The sequence below is a fragment of the Mauremys mutica genome, chromosome 8 (genome assembly GCF_020497125.1).
Source record: "Mauremys mutica isolate MM-2020 ecotype Southern chromosome 8, ASM2049712v1, whole genome shotgun sequence".
Classification (NCBI taxonomy): Eukaryota; Metazoa; Chordata; order Testudines; family Geoemydidae; genus Mauremys; species Mauremys mutica.
In genome coordinates, this window is record NC_059079.1 from 74756959 (window position 1) to 74771967 (window position 15009).

General features: G+C 46.7%; 1 protein-coding gene across 1 annotated transcript in view; it reads left to right on the plus strand.

The window, feature by feature from the left end:
* Window positions 1-203: 203 nt before the first annotated feature.
* The window catches only part of PFDN1 (prefoldin subunit 1), a 59355-nt gene continuing 44549 nt past the window's right edge, over window positions 204-15009 (plus strand). The window contains exons 1-2 of the mRNA XM_045025997.1: window positions 204-352; window positions 1245-1411. Of these exons, the coding sequence (XP_044881932.1) occupies window positions 236-352; window positions 1245-1411 (284 nt within the window). The 5' untranslated portion in view covers window positions 204-235. The remainder of the gene's footprint in view (window positions 353-1244; window positions 1412-15009) is intronic.

The window sequence follows — 15009 nt, forward strand, 5'->3', positions numbered from 1 at the left end:
ACACCACTTTCTACGGGATAGAGTTAGAAGAACTGCTCAACTATGTGTCAGAGGCCCCATACTGCAGACAGCTACGGGTGATTCTCCTGTAGCTCAGATGGCTGCAGGTGGTGGATCTGGGTGGTATCCCTGCTGCACTGCAGTTCTGGTTGTCAGTACTCCAAGAGGGACACTGGCTTCCCGGTAACCCTCCAGGACTGTCTTGGAGTCCCCGCGGGTTGCGGTTCGGTGTGTGATGGGGGGGGCGCAGAGGCTCACCGCGCACGCGCACTGGATTAGGTCCCGCTGCCTTGAATGCGCACGCGCAGAGGTCGGCAAAATGGCGGCGCCCGTGGACCTGGAGCTGAAGAAGGTACCGGCCGGGCTCGCTCGTAGCGTTGCGTGCGCGCGCGGGGAGCCTCCTTCCCTGTAGCCTGGGTGGCTGCAGGAGGGAGGCCGCAACAGGGCCCTGCTCCCCGGGTTCAGAGGCCGCGCGGGCTCGGCTGTGTTGCAGCCCTGCTGGGTGTCCCGGGGCTGGCAGGAGCCGGGCCCCGCGTGTGAGACCTGCCGCGCAGCGGAGAGCACGGAGCCGGGGGAGGGGTGGGAGCGTGGGCATCTGAGAGACTCCCCTCCCCCGACAGACAGACAGACAGACACTCGACCTCACTCCCTGCAAAGCTCCCTCACTGTCCGGCCGCACGGCTGATCCCCTCCCCAGCAGAGAGTAGAGCTGTGCCCCTCCCTCCCACTGGTGCTGGGCAGGGCAGGGCAGGGCGAGCTTCCCCAGCCCTGACCTGGAGGGAACCAGAGCTGTCAGGGAAGGGAGTGGGCACTGGTAGGTGGCCAGGGGAAAGCTTGGAGAGCAGATAGAAGTGAGTCAGGCCAGGCATCTCCAGTGAAGAGGAGCAGTCCAGTGCCCCAGAAGGGAGGCAAATCACTAAGAATGAGTCTTGCTAGACAACTTAAAAACATATATGTGCACCACATAGGAGGGCAGATCCTGGAGCTGACAGTCTCTGTCCAGAAGCATGTCTGTGTTTGGAATCCCTGGTGTCGTTATAGCTGAAAGAGGCAGTTTGCTTATAAAGCCCTGCACATGAGTTAGCTGTTGCTGAGTTTTCTGAGTCCAAAATGAAAACAGCTGCACCATGTCCAAAAGTGCTATTTGATGCTCCTGGACCAGTAAAACTTAACTTACCTGTGCAAAAGTTATGACATTCAAGGTCAAAATTTAATAACTGTAACTTGCCTACTTTTTTCGTTAGGCTTTTACTGAACTGCAGGCCAAGGTTATCGACACACAGCAAAAGGTGAAGCTGGCAGATATACAAATTGAACAACTAAACAGGACGAAAAAGCATGCACACCTCACTGATACGGAGATTATGACTTTGGTGGATGAGACACGCATGTATGAAGGTGTAGGGAGAATGTGAGTAACTTTTTTACTGATGGAAGAGATTATGGCCACGTTCTTCCAAATTGCCAATAAAACTTGCTGTAATTGCATATAAATTATACTACTTTTAGAAACATTTCTTTCTATAGTCAATGATGAAGTATCAGGTTTGTAAATATTAGCTGCCTTTTGCATACCTCTGATCTGCCATTCCTCTACTCTCCTCCTTCAAAACATATCTTCTTTCAGGGCCATAAACTTTAATTTCCCCTTCCTTAATTCTGTGTGTATGTGTGAGTGTAGTGTCCAACGATGGCAGTTAGAGCTGTGTTGGCCCTGCACAGGGGAAATTCTACCTTGGCCGTCTGCAGGACTTTTGTATCTCCTATAAGCAGTTGGAGCAGCACAGGGTCTCCAGCAGAGGACAGATGCGCTCTTATTGTCACTTATTTGTATGAAAAACATTCTGGCTTTTTCGTATCATATTGTGTTTAGGTGTTTTATAATCCTATTTTTAATTATCATTTCAATGACTCTTCAGTAAGAGGGACTTACTGCACAGTAATTCCCAGGATCAACCTTCTAGTTACAAGGTTTGCTACCCACCAGTCTTCTGGCATAATAATTTATTTCAATGAGTGTTTACATATTTTTGTTTGGCTTTGCTCATGTGGATTACAATCACATTTGGGGTTTCATGAAAGTTTATAGACTCCACCAGCAGAGGTTGTATTCCTCATGAATGCTGATGACAAAATGTAGATTTGTGAGAAGTTATAATAAACCTGTCCAACTTTAACTGCCTGATGAAATATGTATTTGACTCTAAAAATTGTATGTCTCCTAATTTATTGCACTAATTCAGGGGCTATGGTTGTCCAATGGAACTGAAATGGTGATCTGTTCATTAGCATATTAATTAAGTTCTATGAAAGATGTTCCCTAGAATCTGTAGAGAACCAAATGAAGTGAAATGAATGCCAGAAAGTTGTTTGTCCAGGTGCACATTGGCATATGTTAATTCTAAAACAATAATAGGAAAGGAGGAAAATGTAACCTTTGTGCGTTAGACTGTCTTCAAAAGAAACATAGCTTAAACCAGTGGTTCTCAAACTTTTTAGCAACCTGAGGACCCCCATTTTGATTTAAAATTTTGCTGCGGATCCCCAAGTCCTCCACTTTGCTCCAGACCCCACCCCCATCCCATCTCTTCCTGCCCCTGCTCCCCCCTGCCCCTCCTCTTCCCTGTCTCTTTCTGCCCCTGCCCTGAACCCACTCCCTCCCAGCGCCTCCTGCACACAGCGGAACAGTTGTTCCCTGGCATGCAGGAGGTGCTGGGAGTCAGGGAGAGGAGTTGAGTTGATCAGCAGAGCCCGCAGAGCCCAGGCTGATAAACGCTGGCTTAAACTGAACCTAATATGTATTTTGATGGCACGCTAATGATACCTTCCTATTGTAATTATGCTACCCTCTTGTAAAAGGCTACATGAACTAGTCTTTAAGCTAATAGTGCATTCTTACTGGATAAGTGTTGTGCTTAATGCTCTGAAAGGAAAAGACAGACAAAGGTTTGGGCGTACTAAGGTTTTTCTTTCATGTAGTGTATTAGGTAGTACTGACAAATTGGGCCCACTTGAAGGGATGTTCTGTATCTCATTTCCAGGGGTCCAGTATACTGTACATACTGTCTCTTATTTGTTTTCTGTAAACAACCAATAATTATTTTATTCATGCAGCTGAATTTAATTTTGAGGTGTTACATGAGGGTATTATTGACTGGCACCTTCAAAGGAAATTGATTTCAGTCTCCTGCAGTGAGGCAGAGAAGTGAATGATACAGCCTGTTGGCAGATCAAAGCCATAGAGTTTAAGGCCAGAACAAACTACCAGATCATCTTGTCTGACCTCCTGCATATCACAGGCCAGCAACACACCCAACACCCAAAAACTAAACCCAACAATCAGAATTAGACCAAAATATTACAGCCACAGAAGACTAATAGGCCACAGGCAGAGAATAGGCGGGACCAAGATGCAGCAATGTCAGAGTGCCAAGGAATGCCAAGGAATTAAGTAAGATATACCCAGATAATCTTGGCACGTGACCCGCACTCCCTGCTGCAGGGGAAGGCAACCCCCACCCCCTAGTTCACTGCCGAGTTCCTGACATCACATATGATGATCAGTTAGACCCTGAGCATTTAAGCAAGAGAAGGGTTTCTTCTTCAGGGCAGTGAGAAAAGTAGGCACAGCAGAGACAAACTAAGAGTAAAAAGCACCTTCAAAAAGTCCCCAGCAAATTTCTTTAAGCCATTTTTTACTTAAGAGCACAAAGTGCTTTTTCCATTTTGAAAAAACTCCTAAAGTAATTCTAAAACAAAGATAAGATGGAGAATGTATTGCCTTTTAAAACAATACCTGAAGTGTTTGTCTAAAAGGAAAAAAACCAAAAATGTAAATAGCAGTTAAGGTCCCAGTATCCATATCAATTCCTCTGCCTCCTTTCTCTGCCCATCTTCCACTTGTAGTCTTGAGACCCCTTTCTCTCTGCGCACCCTCAATTACTCTGTGGGAAGCAGGCACTAGAGTAACCATCTTTCTGTGAGCTTTACTTCTGCTTCTCTACCTCTGACCAAGAGAGGGCTGTTTGGCCCCTGCTGGACTGCCTGTTTGTACCATAGAATATGCATGTGCCATCTTATTTATATTATCATCATCTGTATTATGGTAGCGTCTAGATACCCTAACCAAGATCGGTGCCCCTGTATAAGCCACTGTATAAACATAGAATAAGAGACAGTTCCTTCCCTGAAGAGTTTACAATCTAAATGGCTTCCACCTACCCTTAATTCCCTGAGTTCAGTTTCATGTATCCTCAGGGAATTTAGTTGAACCAATATCACCTGTTCTGCTATGTTGCTGATGGCCAACTACCTGCTATCTCTGAAATTTGCTTTTCATGCTGAAAAAGTTTGGATCCCTTTCCAATATGGGGATTACACCCCAACAACACAAAGATCTTCCGTTAGTCCACATTGGCCACTTGTTGATGTGTGATGGAGACTTCGTGTTCCCAGTGTGGGCTGGAAAGGTTGACATGGGTTATAGCCTCATAACTAAAGAGCCTGCTGTTGGAATTGAGGATAGACTTGTGGTCTCCAGGGCCTGTGTAGAAGTGAGTGAAGATAAGGAGCACAGCTAAGGTTGTGATTTATCAGAATTTTGATCCTGCAGCATTTTGTAAATTACATGTCTGTCGTTGTTTTAAAGGGCAGTATAATGTGAACTGTGTTATTCGCCTGGGAATATCTTATACTAGAGTTTTATCGTAGAGGAACTAGCAACTTTGTTCTGTACTGCCTCCCTGCTGTGAAGGGAGAGAGTGGTCCTGAGGATGATTCTTTCCTTCTCACCTAGTTTTGAGAAGGGGTATCATCAACTTGAAATCTAACCATATTAAAAAAAAAAAAAGGGTGGGGTGGGGGAGGAGGGAGTTAAATAGTTGCAGGTATTGCACCGGGCCCTGAGTCCCACTTAAAGTTTTTATGGTTTCACAGTTGCATTTTCTATATCTTCACAATATTTTTTCCTTTGCTGTTGTGTGAAAAACCCATGCAAATAAGGGGGCGACAGGGGAAATAGCAACACAGACTGTCCATAGACAAGCACTGTCAAATGCACAAAGAAAAGACAATGGAAAGAGAAATTTTATTTCTAATCTCTCATAACACACTTAGATTTACTTGTAACAATAATAGGCAAACATTTTTCAGAGTGACAATTTTTTTTTTAGGGATGATGGGGAGTCCCTTTAAATCAGAAGTATGGTAGTTGGTTTTTGCTCTAGTGCAGGGGCGGGCAAACTTTTTGGCCTGAGGGCCGCATTGGGTTTTGGAAATTGTATGGAGAGCTGGTTAGGGGAGGCTGTGCCTCCCCAAACAGCCAGGCATGGCCTGGCCCCCACCCCCTATCCTCCCCCTGCTTCCCACCTCCTATCCTCCCCAGGACCCCTGCCCCATCCAACCTCCCCATTCCCTGTCCCCTGACCACCCCCGGAACCCCCACCCTGACTGCTCCCTATCACCCATCCAACCCCTCCTCTCATTCCAGACTGCCCCTCTGGGACCCCTGCCCCATCCAGTCACCCCTTCTCCCTGTCCCCTGACCGCCCCTGGAACCTCTGCCCCTGATTGCCCCCTGCCGCTCCATCCAAACCCCCTCTCCTTCCTGACTGCCCCCCCCCGGACCCCTGCCTCCATTCAGCCCCCCTGTTCCCTGCCCTCTGACTGCCCTGACCACCACCCCAAACTCCCCTGCCCTCTATTTCCCCCCCCCCATTCCCCACCCCCTTACCCTGCAGCCTGGAGCACTGGTGGCTGCGGGGGCTACAGCCGCACTTCCCAGAGCACCAGGACAGGTGCCGGCTGGAGCCAGCCATGCCACTGCACAGCACAGAGCACCAGCTCAGGCTGGGCTCTGCAGCTGTGATGTCCCAGGAGCTTGCAGCCCCGCTGCCCAGAGCATTGTGCCAGCAGCGTGGCGAGCTGAGGCTGCGGGGGAGGGGGAACAGCGTGGAGGAGTCGGGGGCAAGCCTCCTGGGGCAGGAGCTCAGGGACCAGGCAGGAGTGTACCGCGGGCCACATAGTTTGCCCACCTCTGCTCTAGTGTGATCCTGTCTTCATTCTTAAATAGGATCTCAACCTCTCTTATGCTGCATTAGTTATAGGAGTTTTGACACTATATTGTAGTGGCTTTTAAAATGGAAGGTAGTTTTAGTTTGGGTTGGATGATAATTTATAGCTCATTCCACTAGGAACCACTAGCATCCTCTTATAACCTGCTAACACTTTAGTAACCCTCATGCTAGTGGTTTGTTGTCTCCTCTAGCTGCTGTACGTTGTATGGATGTTTGTCATCTGCTGTCTCAGAGATAGTGGGGCCTGCTCCTTTAGCTCAAGCAGTAGAGACTCATGCTTTTACATACAGACATCCTGGTTCAGTTCTTACAGATTACTTGACCGTGGGTATCTTTACACTCATGCACTACAAGGAGGAAGACTTCAGCAGAAGTGGTTTGCAAAGTGGTAATCTGGTTGTCTTTTCCAATAGCTCTAGGCTAGATAACATTATCACCAAACACCCAGGCAGTTCTAATGCTCAGACTCCTTAGGGTAGATGTCTTTATTTTCCTTATTACTTTTGCCAGGAGGAGCTATTATTTAAAAAAAAAAAATCTGTTCTGAAATGGTAAAATCTGAGACTGCTATAGTGGGATTTAACCTCCCCCTCCCCCACAAAAATCTTGTGTTACGCATGTCAGGAACGCCTCCAGTTCTGGACCGAATCTCTGTTCTTGTGAGTTGGGATCAAGACCTGAGGTTTTATTCTGCTTGGCACCTGTTTCTACTGTAAATAGTTGTATTTGTTCCATTTGTTTAATTATTGGATGTTAAGAGGGAGCGAGGCCTCATGACGATTTGTGGCTTCCTGCTGCTGCTTATCAGTCAAGGGATGTTGTTCACTGTGACCTGTGCTGCTAACCAGATGAGCTTAGCACTGCTACTGTGTTCTGTACTAGTTGGAGCTTTGGTCTGCTTCATTCCTAGATATGAATTGCAGTAATCAAGCGTGGAGGTCGTGAGGCTCATGCTGTGGCTGGGTCTGTGTCTGATAGAAAGCAGCACGATCTTCTGGCTAGTTGCATTAGGAAGTATATGTGGTTTGGCATCCAATAGGATTGAGGGATACAAACAGACTCCAGGCTGTGCACTAACTTAACTGTCTCAGGCCATGGCTACACTTGCAGATGTAGAGCGCATTGGGTTAAACCAGCCTTCGGAGAGTGCACCAGGGAAATCGCTTCAGTCTGTCCACACTGACAGCTGCAAGCGCACTGGTGTGGCCACATTTGCGGCACTTGAAGCGGCTTTTGGAGTGGTGCATTATGGGCAGCTATCCCACAGAGCGCCTCTTCCCATTCTGGCGCTGTGGCTTGTGGGAAGGGGGCGTGGGGTGTGGGGCATTCTGGATCCCGTCCCAACGCCCCGTGATGCATTGCTTTGCATCCCAGCAATCCCTGTGTTTCCGTCCACATTTGGAGCCATCTTTCAACGGTTTCTGTGCAGAGTGCGCTTTGTCTTCCCTTTCGGTCTTTGGGAATGGAGCCCGAACTGCTGTGGAACATGCTGACGAGTCTTGCCAGCACGTCTCGTTTGGCAGTGGAATTATTGCTTAAGATCCAAAGTGACAGCGAGGAGTCCGACGATATCATCAAGTCGTGTAACGCATACAACACGAAATTGCTTGTCTCATTCATGGACATGCTGTCCACTGTGGAATGCCACTTTTGGGCTTGGGAAACAAGCACTGAGTGGTGGGATCACATGGTCTGGGATGACGAGCAGTGGCTGCGGAACTTTCGGATGAGAAAAGCCACTTTCATGGGACTGTGTGCTGAGCTCCCCCCCCCCTCCCCCGGCACGGCGCAAGGACATGAGATTGAGAACTGACCTGCTGGTGGAAAAGCGGGTGGCTATTGCAGTCTGGAAGCTGGCAACTCCAGACAGTTACCGATTGGTCGCTAACCAGTTCGGAATGGAAAAGTTGACGCTTGAATTTGTGTTGATGCAAGTTTGCAGGGCCATTAATTGCATCCTGCTTAGAAGAACCGTGACTCTGGTAACATGCATGACATTGTGGATGGCTTTGAACAAATGAGTTTCCCTAACTGCGGAGGGGAGATAGATGGGACGCATATTCCTATTCTGGCACCAGCCCACCTAGCCTTTGAGTACGTTAACTGAAAGGGGTATTTCTCCATGGTTCTCCAGGCGCTTGTGGATCACCGTGGTCATTTAATTGACATTAACGCAGACTGGCCTGGAAGGATGCATGATGCACGCATCTTTCGGAACACTGGCCTGTTCAAGAAGCTGCAGGCCAGGACTTTTTCCTCAGACCAGAGGATCACCGTTGGGGAAGTCGAAATGCTCATTGTGATCCTTGGAGACCCCGCTTACCCTTTAATGCCGTGGCTCATGAAACCCTACACAGGGAGCCTGGACAGCAGCCAGGAATGGTTCAACTACAGGCTGAGCTGGTGCCGAATGACTGTGGAGTGTGCTTTTGGCCGTTTGAAGGGCCGCTGGCGCACTCTTTATAGGAAGCTGGACTTGGCTGAAGACAGCATCCCTGCGGTTATATCTGTGTGCTGTACCCTTCATAATATTTGTGAAGGGAAGAGTGAAAGCTTCACTCAGGCATGGGCCTCAGAGGTTCAACACCTGGAGGCTGAATTTGCACAACCAGAGAGCAGGGCTATTAGAGGGGCCCAGTGTGGGGCTGCAAGGATTAGAGATGCCTTGAGGGAGCAATTTGAGGCTGAAAGCCACCAGTAATGTCTGGTGCTCTGCACAGGAGTTAAGTGCAGTGGCTGTGTTTGGTACACTGACTTGCAGTGCTTGTTGCTTTCCTGGGCTAAGGTATATTTTGCTTTATGCACTAATAAAGTATGTTTTCAAAGTAAAAAACTCCATTTATTGAAAAGAAAATTCATTTATTGAAAAAAAACAAAGTAACACAGAAACCCCAAAAGGGTAAGAGGGTGGGGTGGGGACCGGTTCACTCATAGGCTTGAGTATGTCCTGATTTTATATTCTCGAATCCTGTCTGGAGTGCTGTGCACTGAGTGCTGCATTCAGGATAGCTATAAGGCATGTTGAGGGGGGTTGAGTGCAGTGGATAAGGGTCATAGTTTTCGTGGGTGGGTTGTGAAGCTACGGGTGTAGGAGGCAGCTGGAGACGGTAAGAACCCGGATGTTGGGGAAAGTGGGTTGGAGGGTACATGGGGGCACAAGGGGAAGTGTTTTGGGACGAGCTACAGGGCGGGGGTGAGCGTGGTAGTGTTCTGCCTGCATGGCAACGAGCACCTGGATAGAGTCTGCTTGGCGCTCCATTATGCTAATCAGCCGTTCCGTGCTTTGTGGCCAGTGTGTCGCGTTTTCCTGGTGGGTCCTCCTTTTGCTCTTCCCTCCACTTCTGTGCCTTTCGATTCTTGTTTACAAACTGCTGCATGACTTCTTTGCTTTTACGCGGCCTTGTCCTGAGTCTTCTCAGTCTGTCGGCCAGTGATAAGAATGACGGCTGAGATCTCAAGGTTGCACCTATACAGGCAAAATGCAACACTTAACAGAGGCAGCATTGTACGCACCAGACAGAGCAATGATTCCCCTGCACTTAAGGAGCGCAATCACAGAAACCATACTTTGCCTGTCCCAAAGCGAGCGCGCACAACCCATGGGAGCCCCAGAAATGGTGAGTAAGTACAGGGTCCATGGGACTGATTGTTTCACGGCTGTACTCTCCTCTGGGTTTCTGTGTCTTGGGAAGAGCCAACAGCTACAGGGGGCACTTACACTGAACACTGTCCAACAGAACAAGGAGTAATGGTCTCAAGTTGCAGTGGGGGAGGTTTAGGTTGGATATTAGGAAAAACTTTCTCACTAGGAGGGTGGTGAAGCACTGGAATGGGTTACCTAGGGAGGTGGTGGAATCTCCTTCCTTAGAGGTTTTTAAGGTCACGCTTGACAAAGCCCTGTCTGGGAGGATTTAGTTGGGAATTGGTCCTGCTTTGAGCAGGGGGTTGGACTAGACCTCCTGAGGTCCCTTCCAACCCTGATATTCTATGATTCTCCACAGGAGTTCGTCCTGGAAGATATCTCACTGCTGAGGGAGACCAGGGAAGCAAGGGAGGGTCTTCTCCTACAATGCGGCTTCCGCCCTAGCCCATACACAGCTTGCCTGTGTGCAGCAATGGTCCCCATTCCTCACCCAAAGAGCCCATACCTAAAAACTTCCTTCCCAAAAAGACAGTCACTTACCAGGAACCTCCTCTGTTGTTTGTCCTTCCCCAAGCACTGGATGCTTCGACTGGCTGCCTTCCTCCTGGCTCGAGAAGAGCTCCTGGCTGCATGCATCTAGGGATTCCAGGATGTCTCCCCCAGCCTCAGCACCGTCGCTCGCGCTTCCCCCCCTCCACTGTGCTGGGCTCAGTAGTGTCCATGGTGGTCGTTGCAGTGGAGGTGGGATCACCCCCAAATATCGCATCCAGCTCTTTGTAGAATTTGCTGGTTGCGGGGGCAGCACTGGAGCCTCACGGGCTTTGTGGTAGGCATTCCGCAGTTCCTTTACTTTAACCCAACACTGCACCACATCCTGGTCATGGCCCCCTGTCCATCATGGCCCTCGATATGTGCCTGAAGGTATCGTAATTTCTACGGCTAGTGTGCAGTCCCAGCTGCGCTGCTTCCTCCCCCGAAACACTGATGAGATCCAGCACCCTGCCATTGCTACATACTGGGGATTGCCCGGTGCGTGGAGGAATGGCCACCTGGAAAGATGCGCTGAGAGCACTCCATGCCTGGCTGAGCAAACAGGTAGGGGATTTTCAAAATTCCCAGGGAATTTAAAGGGCGGGTCAAAAGTGATGACCAGAGTGGCTAGAACAGGCATTGTAGGACACTTTTGGAGGCTAATCAGAGCCAATCAGAGTGCATTAGGTGTCCACACTGACGCCGCGGCACTCCAGCAAGACCGCAACAAATGTTATTCCTCTCAAGGAGGTGAAGTACCAGGAGCGCTCCAGCCGTGGAGTCAGAGCGCTCTACGTGCCTTGCCAGTGTGGACGGGGAGTGAGGTAGAGTGCTCTTGGCGGCTTTATTGCGCTATAACGCACAAGTGAAGCCAAGGCCTCAGCGTGAGGACAAATATCCTCCGTAGGTGAGGATATTACAGAGGGGGCAGATTTTTCTGAGTGGTTCCTTCTTCCTACTAGTATCACCGGAGTCTAGCTTGCTTTCAGCTTTAGCCAAACATTGTTTGCTCAGGTGCTGCTTTCTAGTTGCTTAGATGGTGCTGTTTGTTAGATGTAAAAGTTATATTAGACATAGAGCTGGGTATTATCTTCATGCTGTTGGCAGTTCAGCCTGTATTGTCTCACCAAGCTCATGTAGATGTGGAATAACATGAAGATGATTGAATCTTGCATGAACACACTGGTGAAGGTTTTGGAAGTTGAGAAACAGTTGCCCATTATAATTGTCTGGGTTTGGTTAGAGCCATTTCAGGGCATTACATTTCACCTCTGCGTCTTCTTGGAGGTGAGCCACCAATGTCTGGTGAACATCTATAGGGAGTGCTACAGAGAGGTTCAGCAGGAGGGTTATGGGTGTACTTTCCTTGTTTACGAACAGATGAAGTTACATGCCAGAGTAACAAGTGATGTCTCTGGCCTGAAGCCTGTCTGGAAGGAATGCAGGATACTGGGAATTGGAAATTGAAGCTAGATAAGTTTAGTCTAGGAATAAGTTGCAAATTTTTAACAGGGTCATTAAACACTGAACACTTTACTAGGTTTGTAGTGGATTTTCCATCACAGGAACTTTTACATAAAGATTGGATGTCTTTCTAAAATGTGTGTTTTAATTGAAACAGGAATTAATTCAGGGAAATCCAATAGCCTATGTTATGCTGGAGAGATTATCACAATAGTCACTTCTGGCTTTGTAATCTAGGAAATATCAGGTAGCATTAGAGGTGTTTTTTTTGCTAGATTCCTTTTCTAAGCAAGCTAGTGAAGGAGTTTAGACATTGGGAGCTCTGTAGCTTCACATTATGATTTCTTCAGCACTGGTTAGAATATTGCATGTCTTAAGGTGGGTGGTAGGTCACTTTAATAATAATTTTTTATCAAAGAGGTATGGACAATCTCTAAGTCAAGGTCCTGGGTGTCCTTTACTCTCATCCCCCGGAAAGGGTGGGGGAGGGGAAGGTTCAGAGTCAGTTTTGGACTTCAATGTCATCAGTGCACCCGTGACTAATTGTGTGAATGGTCAAATTATTGGAAGTAGGCTGATGTTTCTGTTCCTATGCTTAGCTTTATTAAATTAAAAACCCAGCTCAGTCCCAAAACAGTATTTTGACTTTGTCTAGAAAAATCTTTCAATGTTTGCACAGTGTACGTGTGTAACTTAGAGATTTAAAAAACATGTTACTCTAGATGGCACCACCATGGAAGATCTTGGTTATACCTGTGTGAAATGCATGGTACCCCAGAAGGCAATCGATTTAATCTTTCACTTCTTCACGAGCACTACATGAATAAGTACTATGGTCTTTACTCTCCTCTGCTCTGAACTTGAGCACATTGTCTTTCCTTCTCTGTATCATCGTAATGTGAAAGCCAGTTTGTCATTCCCAAACCCGGGTTTCTTCGTTGCAATTTGTGTGTAGCGTGCAACCCCACCTCTCTTCAACATAGGGAGCTTAGTAGTGCTAGATTTACTTCTACTATAGCTATTTTTGATTTAATACAAGGAAAGGCAGTGCCACATAGTAGGAGGTGATGAATTGCTGTATACTGTAAGTTTCCGTTGCTCAGAAGATATCTCAGCCTTGTGGCATCTTGCCAACCACATTTTAGTTCTGTTACTTCATATTCTTTTGAAAGGCTTGTTATGTAGCCTGATACAACTACCACCAACTTCTAGTTTTGCTACTTAAGCTATTTGTGAACTGACATCATCCTATTGCTTTGAGAACTAGGATGAAAGTTTAAACTGCAGAATTCGCTGTCTGAATATTTGAGACCTTTCCCTTTACATACTTCTAACATTCAGATAATTAATAGATCCAGTCAGAGTTGTAAGGGAAAACATTTATTTACACCAGACACGCTATAGGGTTCACTGCAGTTCTTGTTGCTGTGGGATGCCAAAACTGATTTTTTTTTATTATGTATTGATATTTAGTTATTTAGTTTGTCTCCAGTTTTATTCCTCTGACACTTTTTTAGAAGTTGTATGCCCAAGGAACAGTCTGATTATAAAAATGAAACAAATTTAATAACCTTGTACAACTTCATTGTCAAGATTGTGCCCAAGAAATGTTCTGTCTGCATGGAAACTAATAATAATCTGATTTTGTTAATGATTTTTGAAGTGTGGGTGGTTTGTTTTTTAACCACACAAATGAAAACTGATGTTAGAATCAAGAGGTGTAAAAGACCAAGATAATCTAATCCATTTCACTGGAGGTTTGACCATGTTGCTACTTTCAGTGCTGTTCTTGGTGAGAGTCAAAAGTCATAAATTAGCAGGATCCCTATTTTCAGCAACTGCGAAGACAAGTCTCTGTCTCCTCACTATCATATGTTGCTCTCTCATACAGAAATACTCTTGCATGCAGCAACAATCATATTTTTTGCCAACACAGACAGTAGCAAAATCTGGCTCTTCTCGCTGACCTGTATATTCACATTTCACAAATTGCTCAGGGACATGCAGGGGTCAATTTACCATTCGCCTACTACGTATAGGTCAATGTAGTAAATGTGAGTGGAGTATCTATCATCAAGCTCTGGGGCAGTACTCTGGTGAGAAGTTCAGCACTGAATGCCACATGCTGGGAAGGGGGCAAGTGTTGGGATGTTTACAAGAGTAAACCAGGACAAGCACCTTAGTATCAAGCCTCTGATCGGTAGGACCTGCTGTTTTTGAAATTCTCCCATCTCACTGCTGGAAGAGTGCAGCACCCCCCGCCCCGCCCTTTGCCGCTGAGTCTCCTAGCTGCTGTCATGGAGGTTTTTGTGTCTGTTACTCGTCTCTACTCCCTTAGCTTCTTGGAACTACTTCAGTGCCTACTGCTTCTATTGCTGGTAGCTTTCCCAAGATGCAGGGTGTAATGGACATGATTTTTATCAATAACACTGCTGCCCACACATTTCTGAACTGATCTGAATCTTATTAATTTAACTCTTCTGCTTGGATAAGCTATGAGCAGCAGTAGGGGCATTGGAAGAGAACTGTAGTTAGGAGGGTAGCCCTGTGTCAGTTCACTCTGCAACCACAACTTTTAAAAACCATTTACATATGGCTATACCTGTGTGAAATACATGCTGCCCCAGAGGCAAGTAATTTAATCCTTCACTTCTTCACCAGCACTGCGTGAATGAGTATTGTGGTCTTTACTCTTCCCTGCTTTGAACATGAGCACATTGTCTCTCTGAGGTGCCTTCTCTGCATCATCATAATGTGAAAATCAATTTGTCATTCACAAACCTCACTTTTCTTCATTGCAATTTATGTGTAGCATGCAACCCCACCTCTCTTCAGCATAGGGAGCTTAGTAGTGCTAGATTTACTTCTAATATAGCTATTTTTATGTCACACAAGGAAAGTCAGTGCCATATAGTAGGAGGTGATGAATGCTGTATACTGTAAGTTTCTGCTGCTTAGAAAATATCCCAGCCTCATGGCATCTTGCCATTTAATGCCAAAGTGTCTGTGTATTGTGTGTGTGCACACATATATATATATATAAAATAGCTTAATTTCAGCAAAAAATTATGCTGAAGGTTCTTGTGCTTGCCAGGGCAAGCTACTTCTGCTTGCTATTGGTAAGTAGGTTTTTCATACTCTGGATGCAGGAGGTGTCAGGAGTTTATGAACACGACACAAAAAATCCCTTGCATTCAAAGAATGTGAAGGTTGTAAAGTCAGGCACTAAAAAGCTGGGAAATATCAGCATTAAGGTTGCCTGGGTAACCTTAATTTGGAACCCCTTGTGCACAGTTG